Source organism: Anoplopoma fimbria, chromosome 17, assembly GCF_027596085.1.
Source record: "Anoplopoma fimbria isolate UVic2021 breed Golden Eagle Sablefish chromosome 17, Afim_UVic_2022, whole genome shotgun sequence".
NCBI classification, from domain to species: domain Eukaryota; kingdom Metazoa; phylum Chordata; class Actinopteri; order Perciformes; family Anoplopomatidae; genus Anoplopoma; species Anoplopoma fimbria.
The window spans coordinates 25605862-25632728 of NC_072465.1; the positions used below are offsets into that span (position 1 = coordinate 25605862).

Sequence of the window (26867 nt, forward strand, 5' to 3'; positions counted from 1 at the left end):
CTTAACGGACTGTAAACAATAAGCAGTGCATGAAAAAGGATACACACCATAAATACAGCTTGTCACCTCCAGATGCTAATCCATCGTCAGAATGACAGCCAACAGGTTCTGAGATTGATTATTCTTGAACTCACTTCCTCTGTCTGTCTGTTTGTCCAGGAATCTGATGTGTTCAAGTACCACGTGATTCTCAATGAGCTGCTCTTCCCTGACCACCTGACTGACGGCATGTTGAAAAGCACACTGCTGGGCAGCGAGTACCAGGTCCAGTTCCACTTAAACAGCAACAACCAGGTAACGACAGCTGGACAGTCATGTGACCAACCTTCAAGGAGCTTTTCACACCTGAACACTGAAGACTTGTCTGTCAATCACACTTCTCCTTTTGCATTTCTGTCAGGTTTTTAGATTGATTTCCTTCCAGGCAGCCACATGTTTCAGTTCATTTCTATGACAATCAAAATGCAGAGAAATAATCCATCACTGGACATGTAGACACATTTATTTTAATCAAAGTTGCATGAGATTCAGCTGCATTCAGCAAAATGAAAACAAGACACAAGTAAACTATAATTAGCCTTTTTACAAGGTCCTTTTTCTCTGAGTTTGATTGTATGACAACAGTGATTGTCAATAAAATGCTCTTCAGCAGTGGACTGTTCACAAAGGAGAGTTCCAGCTTTCAACTACGTTATCAGGCGATGCTACCAAAAGGTGGACAGAAATGAAAGCTTCCGATTGATGCCTGGAAAGAACGAAATCAATCTAAAAAAAAAAAAACAGATGACGAGAATTTTTGTGAAGTATAGAAGATTTATAGTTTATGTGCTAAAATATGCAAACACGAAATATTGTATGGTGAAGAGTCTGATTTGTTTCTCCTCCTCCAGACAGCTGTGGACGACGTTACCCTCAGCTATTTCACGGAGACGCAGAACGGTGTCATCATAGCCCTCCCTCAGGTCCTGAAAGTCCACCGCAACAGATGCAACAAACAGATCACCCTGCAGGTCAATGTAAGGACGGATGGAGAGATGGATGGATGGATGGTTAAAAGGGGGATGAATGAATACATGAAAAAGAGGGAAAGATGTATGTATTAATGGATCAACGACAGGATGGATGGATAGAATGAATGAATCTTTTCTCACAAAAACAATTAAGCCAATGAGTATGAGGCTCAACAAGTAAAGAAACCGCTATCTCCAGAAAATCTTAATGTTGTGGATGCAGCAGAGCGCCGCACATGAACAACAACACTTATCTGCAGCCAGAGGCAGTTGGTCGTTTTTTTTTTAACAGTTATGAACATCCATTGAAAACAGGAAATTCTGCGAAATAAATGTAATTGTAAAATGTAAAAAGCCTGAAGAGCGAACATGCTGTTAGTCTAAAAGACTTCATTAACTGCGGATGTAAGCCCCCCGTAGTGAGATGATGAGGCGCCACATACAATGCCCCTTCAGCTTTTGAAAAATCACAGTAAATCATGGCCTCAAGTGGCTTATTGCTTTTATGAAACAGTTACTACAGGTATCTTGCACGACTTTATTCAATTAAAATCAAATGGCAACAAAAAATGCAATAACTTAATGATAATAAATTATGATTCCTCCACCAGGAAATGTTGTTCTGCAGCGTATTTAGCAGAATCAGAGCACTGTCACAAAAATGATATCGCATCTGACAACATTGCTCGAGACTGAGGATAATAGACCACAGAGAGAAACATGCAAGCTACATCTTAAGTTGCATCGTTACCTTTTCATACATCACTGGTGTAGTTTGTCTGCTTTGGGTGGAGATAAAAGGCCGGTGCACTGGGCGGCAGCAAAAAAAAGTCTTTGTTTTATTGATTTTTTCTGTGCATTAATTAAATGACAGTGTAGGGTACTCTTGACTGTTCTCATCCAGCAAGGTGATCGGGTCTGATAACAGTAAACGGACCTCATAGTCTGTCCCGTCTTTGATTATTGACTTTTCCAGCTCTTTAATAACTCTATTAATAACTTAATACCTTTTTATCTTCCTCGTATATCCTGTTCATCTCCTACAACGACTTATCAACACTTAGCCCACCTAGTAAATCCAAATTCACAAAAAAATCCCAACATTTTTAGAGAATAGGTGAATAATTGATGAGTGATGAAGGGTTTCGGACACGTTTCATTAAATCATAATCAAGTACCAGAGCTATCCGTTTAATAAATAGATTATAAAAAATGCTGTTGAAGCCGTTTTTATGTGATCACATCAGTCAGATTTAATTTTACTGTATCTCGTGAAATAAATCACATTATATCATAATTGATATGACAGGAGTGTTTACAGCATAATGCATTTTTTAAGAATAAAAAAAAATGAAATGCCACTTTCTTAAAAGAAAATTGTAAAGGTGAGATTGATGCACAGAATCTTTGAGTCCCCGTTAATCTGATGTCTGCCACATAAGCAGGCAGAATACTGAGTTATAACCCACCAGGCTGATGTGTAGTGGTTATTTAGCTGCAACCTGGTGTCATTACCGTTTAATCAGGAGAAACATAGTTAACAACCGTGCATAATGGCATCGTGCTCATCAGAATCAGAAATCAGAGGCTGCAGATTTATGGACGTGTGTTGTTGCTGGATTTAATGAAGTGAAGGAGAAGATTTGTATAGAGAGTAAAGCAGCTGTGGACAACGGATACTGTGGGATTCACATTATTTATTAACAACATTTTACTTTACTTTTTGAAGCAGATATAAATGCATTTACTGGCTGGGGAATGTCTTATTTAAACAGTTTATTTGTTTACATTTTAAGCATTATTCCAATATTGCAGCAACTATTTTCTCGATCTTGTGAAAGAAGTCATTATTTTTGACGTTTATTGTCCCCTCTGTCCCTCCTTCTCCGTCCTTGTCTCCAGGGAAGGTGCTCAGACTGCAGCGGACCACCTCGATGCCTTTTCAACTACAAACCAGTAAGAAACCTTTTACATTTCACAAGGGGTGGACATAATAACATGAACACCTGTGCAGCTGGAATAAATCTGTTTCTATATGTCACATGTTTACCTTTTGAGCAGGTTCTAATTGAGTGTGTTTCTAATGTGTTCTACTGCAGATCAAAAATGTGTTTCCGGCCAACATGCGATCCAATTGTAAATACAGGAAGCGAGTCGGAACCAGGAGGAAGACGATGTCGGGCTGTCTCATCAAATGTCTTAAGTTGACCACGGTCTGATGACACTACTACTACTACTACACACTGTTGTACTACCACTATAACTACTACTAGTAGTACTCGGTGCTGTAGTTTGGGTTGGGGATTGAGAACTGGTTCTGAATTGGGAGTCATTTTAATTTCAATTTACAGACGTAGATTAGTGTCAGTGTTCACTCAGTGTCAACCCTGTTTTCAACTCTTGTTTTGACTTTTGTCTCAACTCCAGTTGGCCTTAAATATTCTTCACTACTATTTGTAAATGGAACTTACACTAGTAGTTATATTATTGCTCAAATGACAGCAAATTCTACTGCTATACCTGCAACAATTAGCTGGGGCTAGCGTTACTAGCTGCAACTACACTCCCACTACTGTTACTACTCAAACTGCTGCCAATACTAAATCTGAATATTAATGTGGAGTACAAAGTTTATTTTTTGTTTTCTTTTTAAGACATTTTCAATGAGAATACTTTTTACATAATCAGGTTAATACAGGGCTATCACAACCCTCAATAGAAACTTAAATAGGGATTTTATAATCTTTGTATTATATTTTATAACAGTTAATTTTATGTAATTATATTTTATTACCTTAAACTAATTACAATTAACCAATTTTTAATTTGTTTATTTATTGTTTTGGGTTGATTTTTGTCCTTAAAAAACACGTTTTATTAAATAAAATGTATTTTTCTTGTAATAATAATAATAATAAATAATAATGTTGTTGTAGATTCCAATCCTGAAAAGGGATTTATAAAAATGATTATAATAATAATAATGATGATAATAGTGATACTGATGTCCGTCCTGCAGGATCATTCCTGTTGCCCCGGTTACTACAGCCACGAGTGCTTCAAATGCCCGGGAGGCATCGGCAACTGGTGCTCCAATCACGGGGAGTGTCAGGACGGTAACCTCGGCAACGGGGAGTGCCGTTGCTTTGAGGGTTTCCACGGCACCGCGTGCGAGGACTGTGAGCCAGGACGATACGGCGTCAACTGCTCCTCAAGTGAGGAACATGCACACAATCATAGATACTGAGGAATTCACAAAAGGACTGCACAATATAAGACAAAAAGAAGAATCTTTGTGCTCCAGTGCTGCTTTTGAACGTATTTTAAATTTGGTAATATTTCTTACCTCACCCTCCTTCCCCAAATTCTTACATTTTTCCTTTTCCTCTTTCTTAATTGCCTCGGATTGGTTTAGATGGGGGCTGCACGGTGGTGTAGTGGTTAGCACTGTCGCCTCACAACCTTCTGTGTGGAGTTTGCATGTTCTCCCCGTGTCAGCGTGGGTTCTCTCCGGGTTCTCCGGCTTCCTCCCACAGTCCAAAGACATGCAGCTTAGGTTAATTGATGACTCTAAATTGCCCGTAGGTGTGGATGTGAGTGTGAATGGTTGTCTGTCTATATATGTCAGCCCTGCGACAGACTGGCGACCTGTCCAGGGTGAACCCTGCCTTCACCCATTGACAGCTGAGATCGGCTCCAGCACCCCTGCGACCCTTAACTGGATAAGCAGGTTACGGAAAATGGATGGTTTAGATGGAAGTGGCATTCTGGAAAGCAGCTCCAGACAAGACTTTTTTCTTTTTTGCAACATGGATAATTGCAATCAGATGCAAAAAAAAGTGCAAATTGCACTCAGCTCCATAAATGAATTAGCATGTTTGCTCTGTTAAATCATTTGCACGAGAAATTTTGTGCAATATCTTAAATGAATCGGTTGTTGAGACGGGGCACATAGTGGTTGCAGGTGATGCACAGTTCTTGGTGCTATCAGCTGCAGCAATACATTCTTTGTGAATCCACCCCGTCAAACTGGACAAATGAGGGCAAGAGGGAACTGAGCCGGCTGGCAAAGCCGTCTTTCTGGACCTCACTGATGGTCATGAGCTTTTGGAAATTACCAAATAATAAGATTGCATGTACAAGCATGTGAAATGAGCTTCCTTCCTAAGTCGGCTGGGCTTAGCCTTAATGATAGGAGCGCTGACATCCGGAGGAAGCTCAACAATCCCATGAGGCAAAACTGTGCAAACCCATGAAACTCGTGAGGCTTACAAACCTTCAAATCATAACAAACCAGCAACACTAATAATCAACATAACTATGGTGCTAACTTATGATGCTAGGAAGCAGTTTAGAAAAAATTGTTATTTTTCTAACAATAATAAATACTGAACTTGTGTATGTGTGTGTGTGTGTGTGTGTGTGTGTGTGTGTGTGTGTGTGTGTGTGTGTGTGTGTGTGTGTGTGTGTGTGTGTGTGTGTGTATGTGTGTGTGTGTGTGTGTGTTGCAGAGTGTGTGTGTGGCCACGGGAAGTGTGAGGACGGTTTGGCAGGAAGCGGCAGGTGTGTGTGTAACAAAGGTTGGAAAGGATCTTCCTGCTCTATAGGTAAGACACTAACACACACACACACACACACTCAGTGAGATCGTAACCAAACAAAATATTTTTTCTAACCTGCTATCACCTAAAATCTATGTGCGTGTGTTTCAGAGATCAAAGACGACGCCTGTGCAGGTGTGTGTGATGATAACGCTAAGTAAGTCAAGTCTAGCCAAGTGTGTCTACAGCTGGTTTGTATGTGTGTGTGTACGAGAAGCGATGGATTTACCCAGAATACACCTGGATGTCTGAGATTGTTTACTATTTACCAGAGCGTGTTCACTGTTTTGTTGTGTTGTCAAAATTTGAGGATTAGTAAACCCTTTATTAGAGGACTCACTTTATCCCACAAAAATCAATGCAGCGTGAAAAGAAGTCCTGAAACCAAAGGCACTAACTGAAAGCTAATCATTATCCTGAATTGAGCTGATGCTCTGCTCAAAAAGTCCCAATTAAAATTTGAATATGTACGACATCACTGCGCAAACTTTGTTAAACTGACTAAAACAAAACTGCTATCATTATTCATGCTGCTTCCTTCTCAACAATATGAATCTAAATCTACCTGTAGTTTCTAATTTTTTAGAGCTGCCATATTGATTGTTGAGCTGAAACATTTTGTGGGATTTAGTCACCGGAATAAAACTAATTCTTGTAAATAACATGGTAAATCCATGAAAGAAAATGTTAAATAAACAAATAATAATACCAGTCAACTAAAGATTTGAAATTTACAAAACGAAGGAACTCCCGGGTCAGATCGTGAAGCACATTTACAGATCATTTGTTGGCTGCTATGTGATTGAATGACCTTGTCATATCTGCCCAAAAAGTCACTATATTTGTTTTCTGAAGAGGCCTTAAAAGTCACTCGAGTTAGTTGGAAGCACCGTCTGAAAATGTATAAAATATTTTATTACTCACACTGTGGCACTGAGCGGAAAGACCCAATGATTCCTACTGAAATCTTTAAAACGGCTGACAAATATAATTTCATTTTTTTAATAAGGCAATCAACATTTTCTTAAAATAGGTGGTCACTCTAGTTTTAATTATATTTTTTATCAAACAATACTGAAACAGACGTAAACTAGCGCATTTGTTGGGGACTATTTTCAGCGGTGGATTAATTCACATTTGATACTCTAGTGAGTGTTTGTGGCAGCAGGACGGTGTGTGTGGGATCCATTTAAAATAAACTACAGTGTGTGTAATTATGTGTTTCTAAAAGTAGGAAGATGTATATATTATAATATATCAACATAATTATTGATCAAATGTGTCCTCTGCTGCAGCTGCATAACTGGACCAAAGGGTACAGCCGCTGCCTGTGTGTGTGTGGCTGGATACAAAGGCAATGGAACTCACTGCAGTGGTAAAGACACACACACACACACACACACACACACACACACACACACACACACACACACACACACACACACACACACACACACACACACACACACACACACACACACACACATCCTGTACAAATCTGATTACTTCTTCTCTCTGTGGTTCTCAGAGCTGGATTTGTGCAGCATTTCTAACGGTGGATGCTCAGAATTTGCCGTTTGCTTGAAGGTCTCGGCAGGAGAGCGGACCTGTACCTGTAAGGAGGGGTACACAGGAGACGGGGTCATCTGCCTCGGTATGTAGTCCTGACCCCTGACCTCTGACCCCACACCCCTCACCTGAACAACCTGACTTCTTACCTGGAAATATCTGAAAAATTGTTAATTTTAAGCCTTGAATGTTTCTAGATATGGAGCCCCTAAATGCTCACGAAGGGAAATACTCGTGTTCCCTTTAAGTTTTGCATTACCTCACAATTTTCTTTTTCTTTTCTTTTTTTTGTCATGATGTCATACAAATGTTTTTCCAACCTGTTGTGTGTTTATAGAGGTTGACGGTTGTCTGGTCAAAAATGGAGGCTGCCACAAGTCAGCAGACTGCACCAGAGCAGGCCCCAACAGGGTGAGACAACAATGTACTGCAGAAAAACGTCACATTTACACGGCACATAATGTTAAACGCATAATGATTCAGCACTGAGGCTTCACTGTAAGTGAAGTTCTGTGTTTTAAAACGAGTGTGGACGTAGCCTAAAAACAGTGTTTAGCTCCCCCAAAAACTAAGCCTCCACAAAACAGCCTCCAGAGTGTGAACATCTTAATAATAATAATTAAGCCTTTATTAGTCCCACAATGGGGAAATTCGTTTCTCTGCATTTGACCCATCCCGGAGGAGCAGTGGGCTGCAATGAAGCGCCCGGGGAGCAATTTTGGGGTTAGGTGTCTTGCTCAAGGACACCTCGGCATGTTGCCGGTAGAGGGGTTCGAACCACTGGCTTTGTGTTTAGGTGTGTTTGGGGAAAACTAAGCTTTTCGAAGAACGTCATGAAAGCTGCCCTCTAAGGGACGTGTGCCACTAGAGCGAGAAGGACTTTTTTCTTTGGTCATTCGTTTTAATGTGTCTACAGCTGAACACAGCAGAGGAGCTGTTATCATTAATCAGTATTTTTATTAGAGGACGTGTTTACAAATTAGGATTTATCACCGCTGCATAGCGTGTGGTGTTTATGGGCACGATAACTTTACTATTTCATACTCTTTCATCTGACACCAGAAACAGAAGAACATGTACATGTGAACAACAATATCGAATAGGTGACCACAGAGAACAGTCCACTGTGCTGCAGAGAAGTGAAGAGAACGACCCCTACCTTTCTCTGGGATCCAACATTTAAAATGTCAATATAGCCCAGCTGTTGTCGTTACAGTAACCTCACTCAAGCAACAATATACATCTGTGTTTACAGCTCCAAAAAGTGATTTGGAGTTTAGGAGAAATTGTTATTTGATTTGTTGTTTAGCAGATCACAGGGGAGGAAACAGATGGATTTCATAATTGACTCTTTAATTGACTTGACTGTTTTTTGTCTGACTGCTCTGTTGTCGTCTCCAGACGGCCTGCAATTGTCGGCTGGGCTTCCAAGGATCCGGGAGGTTCTGTTACCCCGTCAACCCCTGCAGAACTGTATGTCTTTGTGTCATTTTACCTGATTCTCCTGCAGTCATCTGTTATTCTGTCTTGTTACAATCATGTTTATTAGCATCTCTGCCAGCACAGACCAACACTTAGAGACAGATCACACAGTTGGGTATCTTCATTGATTGTTTAAATCACCTGACAGTGAGCTGCTCCACACAGTTGATACAGGTACATCATTTAGATGATAGTGATCACCATTAGGATTCTGCACCACATTTTCTCTGGATAATCTTAATTAATTATGTGGTGGCAGCAGGATTATTAAAGTTAGCTGCTACCTAGCAACAAAAAAATGTTATTTCCCACATTGCACAGATATAATTGTTGTCTTAGATGAGTTTGTGCATATATAATGTATAAATACACACTGAATCAGACCATAATCTTCCTGCAGTTTCCTCCATTGAAGCTTTCAGCTCATTAACAAGATGAAGTGATCACTTCAATGTAACCTGCTGTTTTGAGTGCAACAGCTAGTCTAGAGCCGGCGCTGAGCTAAGACCTTTGTGTCAAACGGACTAACTGATGCCTCAACTAATCAGAATCAATCCAAATCATTTCAGTCTTTTTATCAGCCATTAAAGATACATTTTTGTGTTTTTTTTGTGCAGAAAAATGGCCTCTGCAGTGCGAATGCTCGCTGTGAGTACTTCGGTCAGGGTCAGAGGAACTGCACCTGCTTCAGAGGCTACATTGGCGACGGCATCGATTGTCGGGGAAACACCAACGATGTGAGTCACATGACCTCTGACTTCACCCTGACCTCTGACCTACCGCTCTCTCCCCCCCCTCACAGGAAGTCTGTCTGTCTTACAGGAGGTGATCCGCCAACCAGAGAATGCATTCCTCCGTCGAATGTTATCTGTGAGTCATGTTGAAATCCACACTGTAGATAAAACGTTTGCATCCAGTTATTCGTTTGATACTAGAATTCATTCTAAAACTCATTTTATATTTTTACTTGGTTTAAGATGTCATTATTTCAAGGATAAGTTTAATTTAAATACATTTCTATGCAGTGAAGGCGTCCTCTATGTGAACTTGCTTCGCGATCCACCATCACATGAGTTCACTTTGATTTCTTTGTGTTTCTCAGAAAATAAACTCTCGTGCTCTTCGTAGCGACGGACCGTTTACTGTCTTCGTCCCTCTTGAGGAAACAAACAACGGCTCCACTGTGTGTACAACATCTGCTGTTTTGAAATGATCTAATGTTATAATACTGATGGTTTTTGTTTATCTTTTAAGATTTAAGTGTACTACCTAGAAAAATGATACCGTTATTAACAAGTTGAATCACATTTCTAATCATTTAATAATTAAGTACATTTTTGTGTGTGAGTCTATAAAACTAGATTATGGCTGCTAGTGCATGAAATGTACCTCATGACTGGAGTGTGTGTTTATGTGTCGATTGTGTGTGTGCACATGTTTGTAGGTTGAGGAATGGGAGACGTCCGGTCGTGTCTCTGACCTGGTTCGATACCACATCGTTTCCTGTGAGACTTTGACCTTGAGTGACCTCAAAACCACCAAGTTCGCTTACGCCACGTCAGGACACAAACTGAGCTTTAGCCTGCAGGAGGTAACACACACACACACACACACACACACACACACACACACACACACACACACACACACACACACACACACACACACTAACACACGCATATTTATCTGTGGAGGATGGCAGCTTTACTCCAGCCATAACAGTATTTAAGATGATTTGCCACAAAATCTGTTAATTTAAATGTGGGTGATGTGAATTGTGCAAATATTTAGTGTAAAATGAACTTTGACATCCTGACAGTCCCGACCTTTAAGGTGACATAGAGTCCAAAACAGGAGACGTTATCATATGCTGTGAATACAGGACAGAAGTGGTACAAATATGTCCGTCCACCTCCTTAACAAGACACTGAACCCCAAATTGCTGTAGACATCACAAAAAAATACAAATACACAAATTATTGTGGGCTTTTTTAGTCAAGACTCCCCAAGTGGCCGCTTCTGGTGCTGAAAAATTAAACCATTATGAAAGTGACAAAACCTGCAGTTTTTTAAATGGCTACTTCAGGCTCGAAAAAGCGAGTCAATCCTCATAGACCTTCATGTTAAAAGGCCCAACTTTAAAACAGAAATAAACATTCTCACAGCCTGGTACGAAAATGGCTTTAGTCTCTTTAGCATATTCCCCAGTTCATGACAAATGTACGGCAGGGGAATTCTTATATAACTCACCCGTTTGAAATATTTTGAGCATTAAAGTTATTCATTATTATGGGCGTGGCCAAGTTTGAGTGACAGGAGATTTCTTCAAAGCTGTTAGGCGTCAGTGTTGCTACTTTGAGTCAACGGTACTAAAAGGATCTATACAGAGGTAGAACTTTTTGTTAAAGAGTACAACACTTCTTGTTTAACTAGCAACAGCCGCTATTTCGTTCTTGCCAAATACACCAGTCTCAAATAACCAATAATAAAAAGAATAATTTTACCTTGTTGGAAAACAAACTTTATTTATAGTCGACAGACACAAATTAATATTCATCAAACCCGTATTGGTTGGTCTTTCCACTGTTTCAACAATCACCAAATCTGGTTTGTTCAAATTAAACCCTCAATTCCCTGAGTTAGATGTGAAAATATTCTGGGTCTTCTACCGATGCTTCTCTGATAACTGACTCAGTTTGGCGAGCTAAATTTATTTCCTTCGTCATTGGAGTCTGGTGGTTTTGAAGAGAGCGATATAACTGCTTCAGTTCAGCAGGATAAAGCGGCTTCCAACAGAAGCAGCAGCTAAGTATATTTTAGTCACTGAAATAAGACCAACCTTAAAAAAAATCTGGTTAATTAAGAATATTTTCACCGCTTTACCTTTCCATCAGACAAACCTTTTTCGAGGGCAAACTGAAGCCGTTAACTTTGCTCTGCTCAAAGCCAACAGACTCCATTGACAAAAGCAATAAAATTAGTTTTTACTCGTTGCTGTTCAGCCTTGATTGTTACTCTGCTTAGCTTACATGGCCATACTCCCGTGTGTTTCTCCAGACGGGGAGCATGCAGATCGCATCTTAGTTACTGTATGTAATACACCCACTATAAGTATGTATATTATGGCAGCTTCATGCAGAAACATAAGTCAGGCCGTCACGTGTGAAAAGCTTTTTTTAAGGGCATTTTGATGCTTAAAATGACTTTGACCAAAATGTGATTTGAATACATAAGTAGAAAAGTTTTTTAAAAGAAATGAACGTGACCTACCTCAGTTTTGGGAGTGAACTCTACTCAAAATTAGTTGTGTAGTATTTTTAGTTTGTATGAAATTAACTTTAAATTAGCTCCTTTGAATGTGAACTTCCAAAACACAGCTAAAAACTCACAATCTACCTCTCCTCTCTCCTGGTCTCCACACCTGTCTCTCGCTCTCCTGCAGGGTTCAGTCTGGGTCAACAACAGATCGAGGATTGTGAAGAGTGATTACACCACTTCTAACGGAGTCATTCACCACATCGACACACTGTTGGTGCCCTACAGGCTGCAGGACAAACCAAGCATCAACTCTAACATGGTAAGTTGAGTTTACTCAAAATTAATTAACGATTGATCATCAGTCAGGATTGGAAGACAGGCACTGTGACGTTTCTTTCTCTTTTCTCTGTTTAGATGAACTTCACGACAGCAGCTGCGGTTTATGGCTACAGCCGCTTCTACAAACTTGTGGAGGTAAAAATAAAAAAAACTTCTTCAAGGATATTATGAATAATAATATGAATAATAATAATATTTATTTATATAGCACATTTAATACAGACTATGTAGCTCAAAGTGCTGCACATTAAAAAAATAAAATAAAATAAATTAAAACAGAAAATTCACATTTTTTGTACAAAAAAATCAACAGATGAAAAAAAGACTGGAAAATATTTGACATTTTAAATTTCAAATAATTAATACATTTGTAAAATGTATAGACATAAAAGTGTTTAAATACATAAAAAAAAAAAATTAAGTCAGATGTGGAGCACACATAAAGTGCTCTTAATAAAAGGCTTGTCGAAATAGAGGTGTTTTTAACTGATACTTGAAAATGTTGACTCGGGATGCCTCTCTTGTGTTTTGGGGTAGTTTGTTCCACAGTTTGGGAGCATAAGTAAAAAAAGATGCATCTCCAATTTTCTTTTTTGGGGGATTTTGAGGAGCTAGAAACTCAGCAGTGAAGGATCTAAGGGTTCGTGGAGGAACATAGAGCAACAGGGAGTCTGTGATGGAGGCCGGTCCTTAACTGTTTAGAGCTTTGTAGACGAGTAAAAGGACTTTAAACTCAATTCTGGAGCCTATAGGCAGTCAGTGCAGCGTAGCGAAGACTGGAGAGATGTGTTCTTTTCCTGTTCAAAACCCTTTTTGGTTTTAGTTAGCAGTCTGGCAGCAGAGTTTTGGATGAGTTGCAGCCTCTTAATAGATTTTTTGGGGAAGACCAGTAAGAGTGCGTTGCAGTAGTCCAGTCTGCTTGAGATGAATGCATGAATACATTTGTCTGCATCTTGCTGTGTCAGTAAAGGTTGAACTTTTGCAATGTGTGTCAGATGGAAGAATGCCACTTTGGTGACTTTATTAATAGGAGACACAAAACTTAAGTCAGAGTCTAAGATGACACCCAGACTTGTTATTAGCGGTTTGATTAGGTGAGTTAGCAACCAAGTTTCTCCAGTAGAACATCCCTATTGGATTTGGGACCAATTATTAGAATTTCTTTCTTGTCCTCATTTAATTTAACAAAATTATTATTCAATCCATGTGTTTTTATTCCTGATAGGCAGGTAATGAGGGGGCTTAAGGCATCTTCATCATTTGGCTTAACAGATAGGTACAATTGTGTATCATCAGCGTAGCGATGGAAGCTAACATTATGTTCCCTGATGATATCACCTAGAGGAAGCATGTAAAGTGAGAACACGAGAAGAGCAAGGCAGGTATTGACCCAGATCAGTGTCTGGCAGTCCGTCTTAAGTAAATAATTTTAAATCCTAAACTATTGTAAGATATTTTATTGAGTTTCCTTTCAGCAAAATATTCTGATTAAATTCAAGTTCCCTCTGGTTAACAGTTATGTAGTGTACTGTAAAAAAAAATCACGTTCTTTGTAAAAGTACTCATGACAAAAACAACAGTAAGAAAAAATAAATATTGAAATGTGCTACTGCTGACTGTAATCTTTACTGTCCGCTCTTTTTTCAGGATGTGGGGTTACTCCCGGTGCTCCAGATGTCCATCCATCAGCCGTTTACCATGTTTTGGCCCACAGACAAGGCCCTCAACTCCCTGTCAGCTGAAAGACGGCACTGGCTCTCCAACCCCGAACACCAAGACCAAGTGTCTGCCTTAGTGAGGGCTCACATCTTACGCAACGCCAAGGTAGGAAGAGGAAGAGGAAGAGGTGGAGGAGGAGAAGGCTTCAAAACGTAACTCAGTTAATCGAGCCCCGAAAAGATGAAAAGTTCATTACAGCCCAGAAGGAAATAAAACTATTATGTTTATTATTCATTTCTGAATTTATCGTTTTGTCTATTAAAATATCAGAAAGATTATCAAGATGTCAATCAGTTTTTCAAAACCCGAAAGGAGGGTTTTTTGTCTGATCAAAACAAACAGTTCAAAACACAAAAGTTTTCCATTTACAATAAACGTCTTTATGATAAAAGACAAAGAAAAACAGCAAATGTTGTTAAAACCTTACAGTTCTTCAAAAGGATGAGGAGCAGGAGGAGTTTGTCTGTTGTTGCTCTAAAAAAGACAGCATTATGATTTTCTTTGTGTGTGTTTAGGTGATGACTGTCGGTCAGCCGGAGAATTTCTCTGTGTTCCGCACCATGCACGGATCCATCATCAAGTACGGCTGTGACAGGACCGTGGTGGTGAGAAGTCTCACACACACACACACACACACACACACACACACACACACACACACACACACACACACACACACACACACACACACACACACACACACACACACACACACACACACACACACACACAATTCAAACAGGGTAGCCATGTTGGCAGCTGACTGTTTCTACAGTTGCTGGTGTTGTCTCATGTTACTGTGGCGATGTTAAAGAAGAACACAGTTTCACCCTGACAGCAACAACATCCTGGATTCTAACCTTAGATCAATAGTCGCTATCAATAAACAGCTGTATGAGCTGTAATGAAGTGATCGGGACTAATAAGTAACTCATTGATTGGTGACGCACAGGAGATGCTGCACTTTACTGTGTAGTTGCTAGGTTACAAAACACACCTTTGTTTCGCTTTCTGATGGATCTACTTCTATTTAATTTCTATTTCTATGCTATAATCTATTTTTATTTTATTCTGTTCTGGTTCTGTGGCTGTTGCGGACTGTCTTAATTGATCTGTGTGTGTGTGTGTGTGTGTGTGTGTGTGTGTGTGTGTGTGTGTGTGTGTGTGTGTGTGTGTGTGTGTGTGTGTGTGTGTGTGTGTGTGTGTGTGTGTGTGTTCAGGGGGTGTGTTGATTAATGACAATGAAGCCAGGGTAGTGGAGCGCTACCTGAACTTCAAAGAAGGCATCGCCTACGGCATCGACCAGTTACTGGAACCACCTGGACTGGGAGCGTTCTGCGACAGTGCGGAGAACAAAACCTCTTACGTTAGTAGTGCTAAAATTATTACTTTCAACACTGCTACCACTTTAAAATTCACAATATAAATGTTAAAACTTTTAAAACTAGTACTAGTTGTAATAAAATAAACATTACTACTAGTACAAACTATTATTACCTGTTTGACTTGAATAGTTTTTTGAATAGTCAAAGCTAAGACACATTCAAATGTAACATGACTTGACAAAATAAAAGTTATTACATAATGTGCTGCTACAGTGTGGCTACAAACTAGGTATATTAGTTATAGTATTAGCTCTGCTCATCATAACTCTAAAGGACCAATCACAACAGAATTTAAACCCACAAACCAGTTCAATTCAATGAAAATACTGTGTGGATTTGTTTGTGTGGACAAAGTAAATCTGCGTAAATCTTCAAGTGTTGGCAGTGCTGACCTTTGGGGGAGCAGAGAGTCCAAAATGGAGGAAGCCATCATCACTTTTAAGCTTTTATTTTCACTTTCTCTGTCAGAGTATATAGTGATTTACAAAATAGGAATGTTTTGCAGACAGGTATGAGACAGGACTCAAAAAAAAACTGTGAAGCTTGTTAAATGACAAATGATAAATCAACCTTACCTAATGTTAGTGGTACCACCGTTTCAAGTATGACTCCACACTGCTGTGATTATTGTTTTGATGTCAGGGCTTTGTCCTTGTCTCGGAAGCTGTAATGAAGCTTTCTGTCTTAAAATGTCTCAGGGGCGCTGTGGACTCTGCCTCTCTCCACCATCCTGTTCCTACAGACACCAAGACACGGTAAGATCTGGTAAAAAAAATCTGAACATGTTGTACGATACATTGAGATAAATGTAACTCACGTCTTCTTCTTCCAGGGAAAGACGGATATGTGTTTCGACAGGGCCAGCCAGTTTAGGCGACGCAGCCCACATTGGTACATAAAGGAATCTCCTTTTAACAGGATCGGCTGCAAGAGAATATGTCAGTATCCTTACTGGGTCAATAAGTGCTGCAAAAACCACTACGGCCGAGACTGTCAAGGTAAGGAAGATGATCCTGTTGTCAGAAAATCTTGTGTCCCCCTAGATTCTCCAGTATTTTTTCATGCAAATCTAGATTTCATCCTCTAGAGGAAAGAACTTGGCTCAATTAATGGCAATCTGCACATTTGATTTAGATCATTTTTGACCTGATGGCAGTTGTGTCATTGGGTGTGAGTGTCAAAATGTCCGGTTCCAGAAACAACACCTGTGAATTTTTTTCATGGCGACATTTTGACCCGTCATTGCAGAAGTACATCGAAGTGTCTCAGGAAGGCATTCTCTGTTAAAGTTATTAGTTACTTAAGTTACTTTAAGCTAGAATGTCGAACTTATGTCTCCTCCAGCTGGCAACGCGATAGATGAAAATAGTATTATAACTGTACTAAAAACTGTTGGCTAGTTTAGTTTATAACAAAACAAAATAAATAAATAAGTTCTTCATATGTGTTGTGTGCTAATATCTTAATTTTTAAAGTAACCAAAGCTGTAAGATAAATGTAGTGGGATACAAAGTACATGAAGTACCACAAATGTGTGGATAATTACAGTACTTATGTAGATGTACTTAGTGACATTCCCCCACTGGTTACACCTGTGTTTGTTAAATCTAAATGTCGGCCTTGAGGTAAAGCGGTAGGTTTGAAGCACAGTGACAGTGTGTCTCTTTTGTTGGTCCTCACTCGACTCCACCTCTTCACTGTGTGTTTCAGTTTGTCCAGGTGGCCTGGTGGCCCCTTGCAGTAACCACGGTACCTGCTACGATGGCCAACAGGGTTCAGGAGAATGTTTGTGCTACGTAGGCTTCAGAGGGAAAGCCTGCGAACTGTGTGTAGGCAAATACTACGGCCCCAACTGCACAGGTAGACCGAATACAAGAAACAGTTTTGTTTTCAACTGAGACTTTAAAGTTAGACTTTTAGACTAGAATATACCAGAATAAAGTAAAGGGACTTTCTCTGTGGACAGTTTTCAGGAATATATTTTAGTTCTTAGCATCACGTTTATAGTTTAAAAAGGTTGTTAAGACCCAGATTCTCCAAGCTTCAAACCTTTTATATCTTCCTGCTCTTCTTTTATTAGCGAAATATTCTCACAGCAGCTTCTCGTTTTTAGCCGGGGCTGACCATTACTTCCACCTCGGGAAGCACCGATTGATCAGCCAACGATTAAAAGTGGCCCGCTGATCCTTCATCATTCTCATCAATCAGATGTTATATTCACTGTCTACAATCTCAGAAACACAAAGCAGGCAGAGCTTACCAATCACAATCCTTGTCTCCACGTGGTGCTTCAGTTTCTGCCGTAGCCTTTATGTGTAGTTACGTTTTTGAGGAGGCAACGATTAGCTACGTTGCATTTAGGCAAAATGACCGAAATGCACGGCCCTTGTTAACCTACTTCTCCATCCCGTAATAGCAGAGAGTGCAGGTGTAGAGCGTTTTTTAAATTGGATATATTATTCTAGACTGCCTGACTCATTGATCCTGTATCTGACTGAGGTTCATGCAAGTTGGACGCTATGGCCCTGAACACGGCTCTGAAGTATCAGTAGCCTAAATCCATGACGCTGTCCTTGGTGCTGAAGTAGGATTTTTTTCATGCGACTTATTCTATAAATCCTGCCCTTGAATCTTTAATATTCTCTAAACTATATTGCTACTATAACGCTCCATCCCCCCCCTGTTAAAAATTAACAAATCGCCAAATGTAAGACCACAACGGACATGAGAACTTTTCTCTCTTCCTGATTAATGTCTTGTTGTTTTTCTCCCTCACTCCACCTCAAAGCAACCAGCAACCCGACTCAGAAATTTTTTGTCATCAGACAGTCTTATCCCCGTCAGCCCTCCTGCAGTCTGTCACCATAGCAACGCTCAACACTCACCATCACACAGCTGTTTGTGCTTCCAGCTCAGGACAAACCTGCCAGATGTTTTCACTCAGAGTCTCACGGCAGAACAGCTGCTGATCATCTTCTGTTTGGGTTTTCAAAGTTGTTTCCTTCAAACGATTGATTTAAATTTTGAACAACATTGACGATGAAGACAGTTAAGAGATGTGGCAAATTAAAAAAATATATATTCATTGTTGCAGTGAGAAACAAAACCCGTCGCCGTGGTTACTAAATGAATCCCAAACTGATCCAGGATGTTAAAGTGAACTGATTTAAACGAATTTGAAGCTCTGTGATTGGCCTCAACTTCCCTCGTTCATGTTTTATGATGGCAGGCTTTCTACCTTTTGACTTTTACAGAATTTTTTTCAACACAGTTGTTTCTGTCTCGTCTGAACTGACGATTCAGCTAAGAAAGTTTAGTATCGATCAAAGTTTCAAAGAGCTCCAACTGTACATCGCCTCACAAGTTAACCAGACTCAGGAAACCTCTTACGTAACTTCTCCATCTTCACAACTTTATTGTGAGATTATTTTTAAATGATCATAGTCCGGGAGGTTGAGTCATGTCTTTCCTCTCTTTCAGCCTGCAACTGTGGGCAGCAGGGAAGGTGTGAGGAAGGCATGGAAGGTTCTGGAAAGTGTGTCTGTAACCCGGGCTGGGAGGGTGATCAGTGCCAGATCAATATCGGTGAGTTTCCCTTCTGAATGTGAGGAGACCAAAACAAAGGTGCATAAATGAACATTGTTTAAATATCTGACAGCATCTCACCTAAAAGGGTTTGTCACAGCAACATGATTCATCATTGTACACACCATTGATACTCCCAGACAGTATTTAGGTATCATCAGCCTATAAGCTTGATTTTGATTTAATTTGATTTTGATTGATTGAGAAAAAACTTGCTTCTATTAAATCATTTTACAGTTTTAAAGGGACCGTGTGTAACATTTAGGGGGGTTTATTGGCGGATACTGAATATGATATTCATAACTATGTTTTAATCATTGTACAATCACCTTAAACTAGAAATCTTTATGTTTTCCTTAGCTTAGAAAAGCCAATTATATCCACGGAGGGAGTGGTTTGTGTTCCACGGAGTCCGCAATCTTGCACCGCCATTTTTATACAGCAGAGAAGCCAATACTTTATCAATACAGCTGTGAACATTTGAGACAAAAGCGAAACCTAATTCACAACATAAATGATCGGCCAAAAGCTTTTTGTTTTTTTAACTTATCTGCCGGCTGAAACAAAGCAGCCCGGTGGACAGAAGAAAGGAGGAATATCTGATTTGTACAGATGTCAGTGTTCTTCATTCTCTATGATCTTCACTCAGAAATGTTATTTATTTTATTGACATTTTACATTTATTTCCAGTGGGATATAAATTACTTTATATAATGACTTTATATAATGACTTTGTTGTTGTAAACATAACTGTTGCTTCTCTAGAAACAATATTAAGCTATATCTAAATTATAAATAACTTCTTATTCTGTTTTCTGAATTTATTTGTTTTTAAAATCGAATATATATCTCATATATGTCAGTTAGAAGAACCGAGTATTGATACGAGTAATCCCTCGTTGTACTAAAATCCTTAAGATACCTTTTCCTACCTGTAGGCCACCATAGTTCTAGGGCTGAGCTGAGGGGTATTTAGTTGGTTGCAACCTGCCTCAAACCACTAAATGCCTCTACAACTTACACACTGTCCCTTTTAAAGCCCTGTTTACCTTTTTCACTTTCTTTTTTAATGAATCACCCGTCTGTCTGTCCAGGCTCGATCCCAGAGGAGTGCCGGCGGTGCCACGCTCAGGCCGACTGTGTGGCAGGTGCTGGTTGTCAGTGTAAATCCGGTTTTCAGGGAAACGGCACCTTCTGTGATCCAGAACCACGTGAGTTTACTGCAGCCCAGGACGACCATGAACCAGCCGAAGATACTGAGTTTCTGCTGCCTTTTGTCAGCAATATAATAGTAATTCCAGTTGCAACATACTGTAAAAGCAGGTAGCAACATAGCAGATACATAAAAAAAAACAAAGCCTGATAATGATGTCAAATAATAACAATTATTCTTAGTATTGTATTAATTCAATTTCAGTTTATTTTGTATAGCCCAGAATCACAAATTACAAATTTGCCTCAGAGGGCTTTACAATCTGTACACATGCAACATCCTCTGTCCTTCCCTCACATCGGCACAGGAAAAACTCCCCTAAAAAAACCCCTTTAACAGGGAGAAAAAAGGAAGAAACCTCTGGGAGAACGACAGAGGAGGGATCCTTCTCCCAGGATGGACAGAATGCAATAGATGTCATGTGTACAGAATGAACAGCATAACAGAGATACAACACATTCAATGTATATGACATAAATGATTCATATAATAAGACTACTTATAATAACAGCAGCAATTATTACAGTAGAATTATAATTGTGAAAATAGGGATAGTAATGTGATTAATAATAATAATCGAAGTAGCAGTGGGTGGCAGTCGGCTCACAGCCTGTATATATATATATATATATATATATATATTAATTCTCTTTATTTATTGAATATTATGTCTTAGCAATTTAGAAAATGTGAAGAAAATGATTTGAAGATCATTTATTCTGGCATGAATCCAGCATGTGAGCAGACAGATGACAGTTTAGTTGTTGTTTTCCACAGAAGAGGAGCCCTGAAGGCTCTGGCTCCCATTAATATACTCTAGGAACCACAAGTAACCCTGCATTAATTTTTGCTGTTTTGCATCTTTGCATAAAATGAGCTACACAATTAAAGTTGTTATTATTACTATTATTATTATGAAACACTCTTCAGCTCCAGACCTCTGCGCCGAGTACAACGGTGGCTGTCACCAAAACGCAGACTGTAACCAGACGGGCCTGATCGTCAACTGTACCTGTAACAGTGGTTACCAAGGAGACGGCTACTCCTGCGAGCCCATCAACAGGTGGGCTTGGCTCGTCATTTTTTTCTGAATTAAAATTCCTGTTTTGCTTCTGTGTTGTTGTTTTTTTCTTTATCAAAGGATATTTGTATATGAATTTAAGCTATTTTCTTCTGTCTGTTTTGTATTCCAGGTGTGTTGAAGAGCAGAACGGCGGATGCAGTGACTTTGCCTCCTGCAAGTTCACTGGTCCAGTGAGTAAAAACACTTTCTTTTGTTTAAAATCTTTGTTGTGTTTAACTCTGTTATCAGGATTAGGAATTAAAACAATGTGTGTTTTAAGGAGGGATTAGTTTTTGATTTAGGTGCAGGCGGCAGTCCACCAAACTCAATAAATTAAATCTAATGATCTTCCTGCCCCAGACTGCCACAAGTCAAACTACTTAATGGGCCAAGTTTCTCATTATGACTTATATGCAGTGTTGGGAGGGTTTCTTTAAACATGTTTTTTGTATTACCTTTTTAAAAAATATACTCAGTATTGCCAAATATGCAAATACAGCCGAGAAATGAAAGATCAATAAGATGACATATGTTAAAAATGAATACACACAAATTTTGTAAGACAACAGAACTATGTAACCTTAGAAAGGTTGGCATCAGAAATGCTAAAAATTTACTTTTCATCAAGCAAATACAGGCAGTGGTTGGTCGTACCTATTGAGTCCCTGATTAATGAAGCATTTTCACCGCTAGGAGGCAAAACTTAGGAGGCAAAACACAGTGAAAGCATTTTTTTCACGGACACTAGAGGGCATTGTGTTGGAATTGTGTGGTGAAGTGTTGTAATGTATGTACATGATAGTATCTCTTTCTTTATTTCAAAATGTATTTTAAAATTGTCTTGTTTTACTGCCTTAAATTGTATCGGTAATCTAATTATATATTTTTTTACTATAACTGTGACAGTATAGAGTGAACCTTTTTTTTTGTGTCTTTTATTACGTCACGGCATTTAATTAATTACTCCCCAAGCCTGATTATATGGTAAAATAACTTAAATACTCACGCACTAACATACCAATACTGGTTGAAAAAAATATCAGCACCTGATTTAACCTGATGATCACTCAGTAATCTGGTTCCTCCAGAACGAGCGCCAGTGCGAGTGCCTGCCGGGGTACCTGGGTAATGGAGTCCAGTGTATGGAGAAGGTGGTGCCCCCTGTTGACCGCTGCCTGGAAGACAACGGAGGCTGCCATCCCATAGCCAACTGCAAGGACCTGCATTACCATGGTAACACATCTTTACTGACTTTTTAAATCAGAAAAATGCTTGTCACCATGGTAACACATCTTGGCCGAACCAGTAGCTGTAACTATTGATTCCATAGGGTTCTTGTTACCATGGTGATGTGATGGTGATCATTGTTTTAGTTCTAGCTTTTTTTTGGTACTCGCAATCAAACATGTAAAACAATAACGTGGAATACAGCAGGTAACGCCCACAGATTGTTTAAGCCACGACCTCGTAGGGCTCGTTAAGCACAGAACTCGTTAAGCACAGAACTCGTTAAGCACAGAACTCGTTAAGCACAGAACTCGTTAAGCACAGAACTCGTTAAAGGGAAAGTTTGAATGTTTTGATGCAGGGTTGTATCTTCAGTAGATGACGGTCAACACGCCCCCAATTTAAGAAACAGACAGGAATACAAACACAGAAGATTAGCCATGTACAGCTGTGGATGGGTGCAGCGGCAAAATGTATTTTAGCTACCTAAAAGAAAGGTCCATGGAAAAAAATAATCTGTGTACCATCATTACGAGGATGTTGACACTGACTATTCACATGACCTCCAGGTCATTAATGGAAGTTAAGTGACAAGTCACCAGTTTATGACCGGCCTGGACAAACAGTACTAAAGCTACAGACTGAAGGTTTATGACCTCACCACTCTGTTTACAGCCAACCTGACATTCCTCTGGTCATTCAGCCCTCAAAATCACACACAGACACACAAACAACCTATTGTGTAACTTTGTTGAATCCAAAACTGACCATTAAAACACCTTAAGTCACACAATAAACAATAAATACAAATAAGCTAACCGATCAGATGTTTGGCTTTAGAGGGACCAGAGATAACAGCCTCAGTTTACCGTCTCAAATGTCTGGCAGCAAAGTAAAGTGGTGCAAATATACAAAATATAACACTTTAATAGATTCAACTTTACTATAAGGTGGCTTAAATGTGTTTACATTACATTACATTACATTACAGTCATTTAGCAGACGCTTTTATCCAAAGCGACTTACAGGAAGTGTATTCAACATAGGTATTCAAGAGAACTACTAGTCACCAGAAGTCATAAGTGCATCTCCTTTCTTAAACAAGCATCTTAAAGCATAAGCCAGAGCAAAAGTATAGTGCAGAGGCAAGTTACTACGAAAAAATAATAATTGCAACAGACTACAAACTACTACGAATAGGATAAGTGCAGTAAACGAATAGTTTACTGCTGCCACCTGTCCACAGCTGTACACTGTTTAGCTCCTGTGTTCGTACTCCTGTCTGTTTCTACTGTAGGTAAGGGACTTGGCTATACTCAGACAACCCCACTTCAAAACATCCAAACTACCATTTTAAAGGTATAAAATGCAACAATTCTCATAAAAAACAATCTATATTTGTCTGTGGCTGAGTCTGTATCTGCACAGATCTGACTGTGTTTTCTCTTGTCCTTGTTCGGGACGTTTATGGATGTCAGCAAAAAGCTTTTGGACCCGTCAAACACCAGAGCAGAATGAAGCATGACTAAGACTTCACTCATTGAGAAAAGATCCCTCGTTTGTAGATTTGTTTATTTGTTCTCCAGAACGTAACCGCTGTGAAACTATCAAACAACTTTAGTTCTTCTGATTCACGGCTTTGTTCTTACTTCATGAAAGTCCCTCTCTGCATTCACTCTCTAGCTCACTCCACCACCGCTTCCTCTCTTCCCTCTCCCCCCTTTCCTCTCCATCTCCCTTTCTCTCTCTGTCTCTCATCTCTCTCTCTCTCTCTCTGTCTCTCATCTCTCTCTCTCTTCCTCTTTCTCTCTCTCTCTCTCTCCATTTATCTCTATCTATATATCTCGCTCCATCTCTCTCTCCATCTTTCTCTCTCCTCTCTCTCTCTCTCTTCCTTCATCTCTCTATTTATCTCTCTATCTATATATCTCTCTCCATCTCTCTCTCTCCATCTCTCTCTCTCTCTTCATCTCTCTCTCTTCTCTCCATCTCTCTCATCTCTCTCTCTCTCTCATCTCTCTCTCTCTCTCTCTCTCTCTCTCTCTCCTCTCTATTTATCTCTCTATCTATATATCTCTCCATCTCTCTCTCTATCTCTCTCCATCTCTCTCCATCTCTCTCTCCATTCTCTCTCTCCATCTCTCTTCCTCTCCATCTCTCTCTCTCTCCTCTCTTCTCTCTCCATCACTCTCCTCTCTATTTATCTCTCTATCTCTCTCTCTCTCTCTCTTCCTCTCTATTTCTCTCTCCATCTCTCTCTCTCTCTCTCCTCTCTTCCTCTCCATTTATCTCTCCTCTCTTCCCTCTCTCCATCTCTTCTTCTCCATCTCTCTCTATCGCTCTCTTCTTCCCACCATCGCTCTCTATCTTCCCATCAATCTCTCCTCTCTTCCTGTCCATCTCTCTCTCTCTTCTTCCCTCCATCTCTCTATCTCTCACCCACATCTATCTCGCTCGCTCGTTGAGCCAGAGATTATACCTTTCAAGGCCATGAGGATGTGAATACCCAGAGGTGATTCTTACATGGTGCTCATTGATCCGGGTGTGGTTTCAATATATTCAGTATATTTTTTCTAGAGATCAAATTGTTGCACTGAGCTGTGCAGGGCGACAGTAATCTGAGGTTAAGGTAAAGGTAACGTGGTTATTGTGGTTCAGCCAACACAGCCGGAGTTTTCCACCTGCGCTCTCCAGACGGGAAGTACAAGATGAACTTCAGTCAGGCCAACGCCGCCTGCCAGGACGAGGGCGCCGAGCTGGCCAACTTCAAGCAGCTGGGAGATGCACAGCAGGTAAACCCGCCTACTGAAGGGGTTTCCATGGAGACACCAGACGGATCAATACACCTCAGTCATATAAACACATACAGCGAACACCTTAATGACTCCTGTTGTGTTCAGTCACTCATTCACTCTCAGAAAGAAAGCAAAAAAAAGTATGTTTCCTCAAATGTGAAGCCAGATTTATGCTTGAGGTAAGACGTGCTGATTCTACCTGCTGATAGAACCACCACAACACCAGACAGATGTTTTCCAACACATTATAATTACCTCTTCTAGTTAGTTTAAAGGTATTACTTTCAGCAGTGCATGTTGTTACTTGTGATGAATCATGGTTCTCCTCTGGTCCTGACAGCTGGGGATGCATCTGTGCGTGGCCGGCTGGATGGAGGGGGGGAAGGTAGGATACCCGACCCGCTTCGCCTCCGTCAGGTGCGGAGACAACCACGTGGGCCTGGTTATCTACAAAGAGCCCGTGGACCAGAGCAGCAAGTACGACGCCTACTGCTACAGGCTCAGAGGTACTAAAGCAGCACAGCCTCTGTGTTCAGACAGAGGAAGGTCTGTTGTTTTAATTTGTTGTTTTTTAGTCTGCTGGAGCACCACAGAGCTCCCTCTGGATTCAGTTTATATTGCCTTTATTATCCAGGGCTGCAATTATTTTAATACATTATTCTGTCACTTATTCTTTCAATTAGCGGATCAACTGTATTTTCTTTAATATCTCAGAAAATGGTTCCTGGAGCTCTAGGTGACATCTAAAAATTGAAAACATTTAGATTACAGTGATTTTATGTTTGGTTTATAGACAATATTTTAATATACTTATCAAGCCCTACATACGTATCATATTGTGTCAGGGACAAAAGAATAAAGTCATGGACTTATTTCCATTATTGTTCATGTTGATGGAGAAAATATTCAATAGCTGACGAAAATAAGAACCAAAAGCTCGAAAATTTAGAAGTGCAGATCCTCATATTTGAGAAATTGGAACCATAGATTGTTTGGTGTTTTTGCATCACAAATAACCTAAATTATTAATCCTTTGTCATAATTGTCGCCGACTAAACTAGCAATGTAGGGTATGTGGCTGCTACGCTGCAATACAATTAAACAAACCAATCGATAAATTGTATTCTTGTGGAGCCGTGAGTCTTAAATCAACAGTTTATTCCACTGTTGGAGGATTTACCCAGAATATTGATAAATAGTGAGAGCTGACCTCTAGTCACACTTTCTATGTTGAGGTCAGACATCAGATCTAAAAACTGTGTGTGTGTGTGTGTGTGTGTGTGTGTGTGTGTGTGTGTGTGTGTGTGCAGATGTTTCATGTGAGTGTCCCGGCGGTTACATTGGAAACGGAGACTTCTGTAACGGCGTCCTGACCAGCATCCTCGCAACGTACAGCAACTTCTCCATCTTTTACAAGGTGAGAGTGACAGTCGGTTGTAAAAAGATCATTCTGGTTTATTATAACTTGGATCAGTATTTTCATTCCTATCAGTAATAATAACATACTTTTTTTTATAATAATAGCAATAATGATAATAAACTTTATTTGTATAGCACCTTTCATGAATACATACAAAGACACAGAGAGCACATAAAACAGGGATAGAATGCCATAGTTAAT

At 39.8% G+C, this 26867-nt stretch overlaps 1 protein-coding gene across 1 annotated transcript in view; it reads left to right on the top strand.

Annotated features, from left to right (window-relative positions):
• The window catches only part of stab1 (stabilin 1), a 69241-nt gene that overhangs the window by 32423 nt on the left and 9951 nt on the right, over nt 1-26867 (top strand). The window contains exons 34-64 of the mRNA XM_054617810.1: nt 160-294; nt 891-1016; nt 2913-2966; nt 3110-3223; nt 4030-4225; nt 5522-5617; nt 5723-5768; nt 6907-6986; nt 7140-7265; nt 7518-7591; nt 8582-8653; nt 9280-9399; nt 9485-9532; nt 9765-9845; nt 10107-10253; nt 12105-12239; nt 12335-12394; nt 13907-14083; nt 14494-14583; nt 15198-15344; nt 16062-16118; nt 16196-16361; nt 17074-17223; nt 18844-18948; nt 20043-20159; nt 21092-21224; nt 21355-21415; nt 22313-22457; nt 25110-25243; nt 25587-25752; nt 26557-26663. Coding sequence (XP_054473785.1) covers nt 160-294; nt 891-1016; nt 2913-2966; nt 3110-3223; nt 4030-4225; nt 5522-5617; nt 5723-5768; nt 6907-6986; nt 7140-7265; nt 7518-7591; nt 8582-8653; nt 9280-9399; nt 9485-9532; nt 9765-9845; nt 10107-10253; nt 12105-12239; nt 12335-12394; nt 13907-14083; nt 14494-14583; nt 15198-15344; nt 16062-16118; nt 16196-16361; nt 17074-17223; nt 18844-18948; nt 20043-20159; nt 21092-21224; nt 21355-21415; nt 22313-22457; nt 25110-25243; nt 25587-25752; nt 26557-26663 — 3465 coding nt within the window. The remainder of the gene's footprint in view (nt 1-159; nt 295-890; nt 1017-2912; nt 2967-3109; nt 3224-4029; nt 4226-5521; nt 5618-5722; nt 5769-6906; nt 6987-7139; nt 7266-7517; nt 7592-8581; nt 8654-9279; nt 9400-9484; nt 9533-9764; nt 9846-10106; nt 10254-12104; nt 12240-12334; nt 12395-13906; nt 14084-14493; nt 14584-15197; nt 15345-16061; nt 16119-16195; nt 16362-17073; nt 17224-18843; nt 18949-20042; nt 20160-21091; nt 21225-21354; nt 21416-22312; nt 22458-25109; nt 25244-25586; nt 25753-26556; nt 26664-26867) is intronic.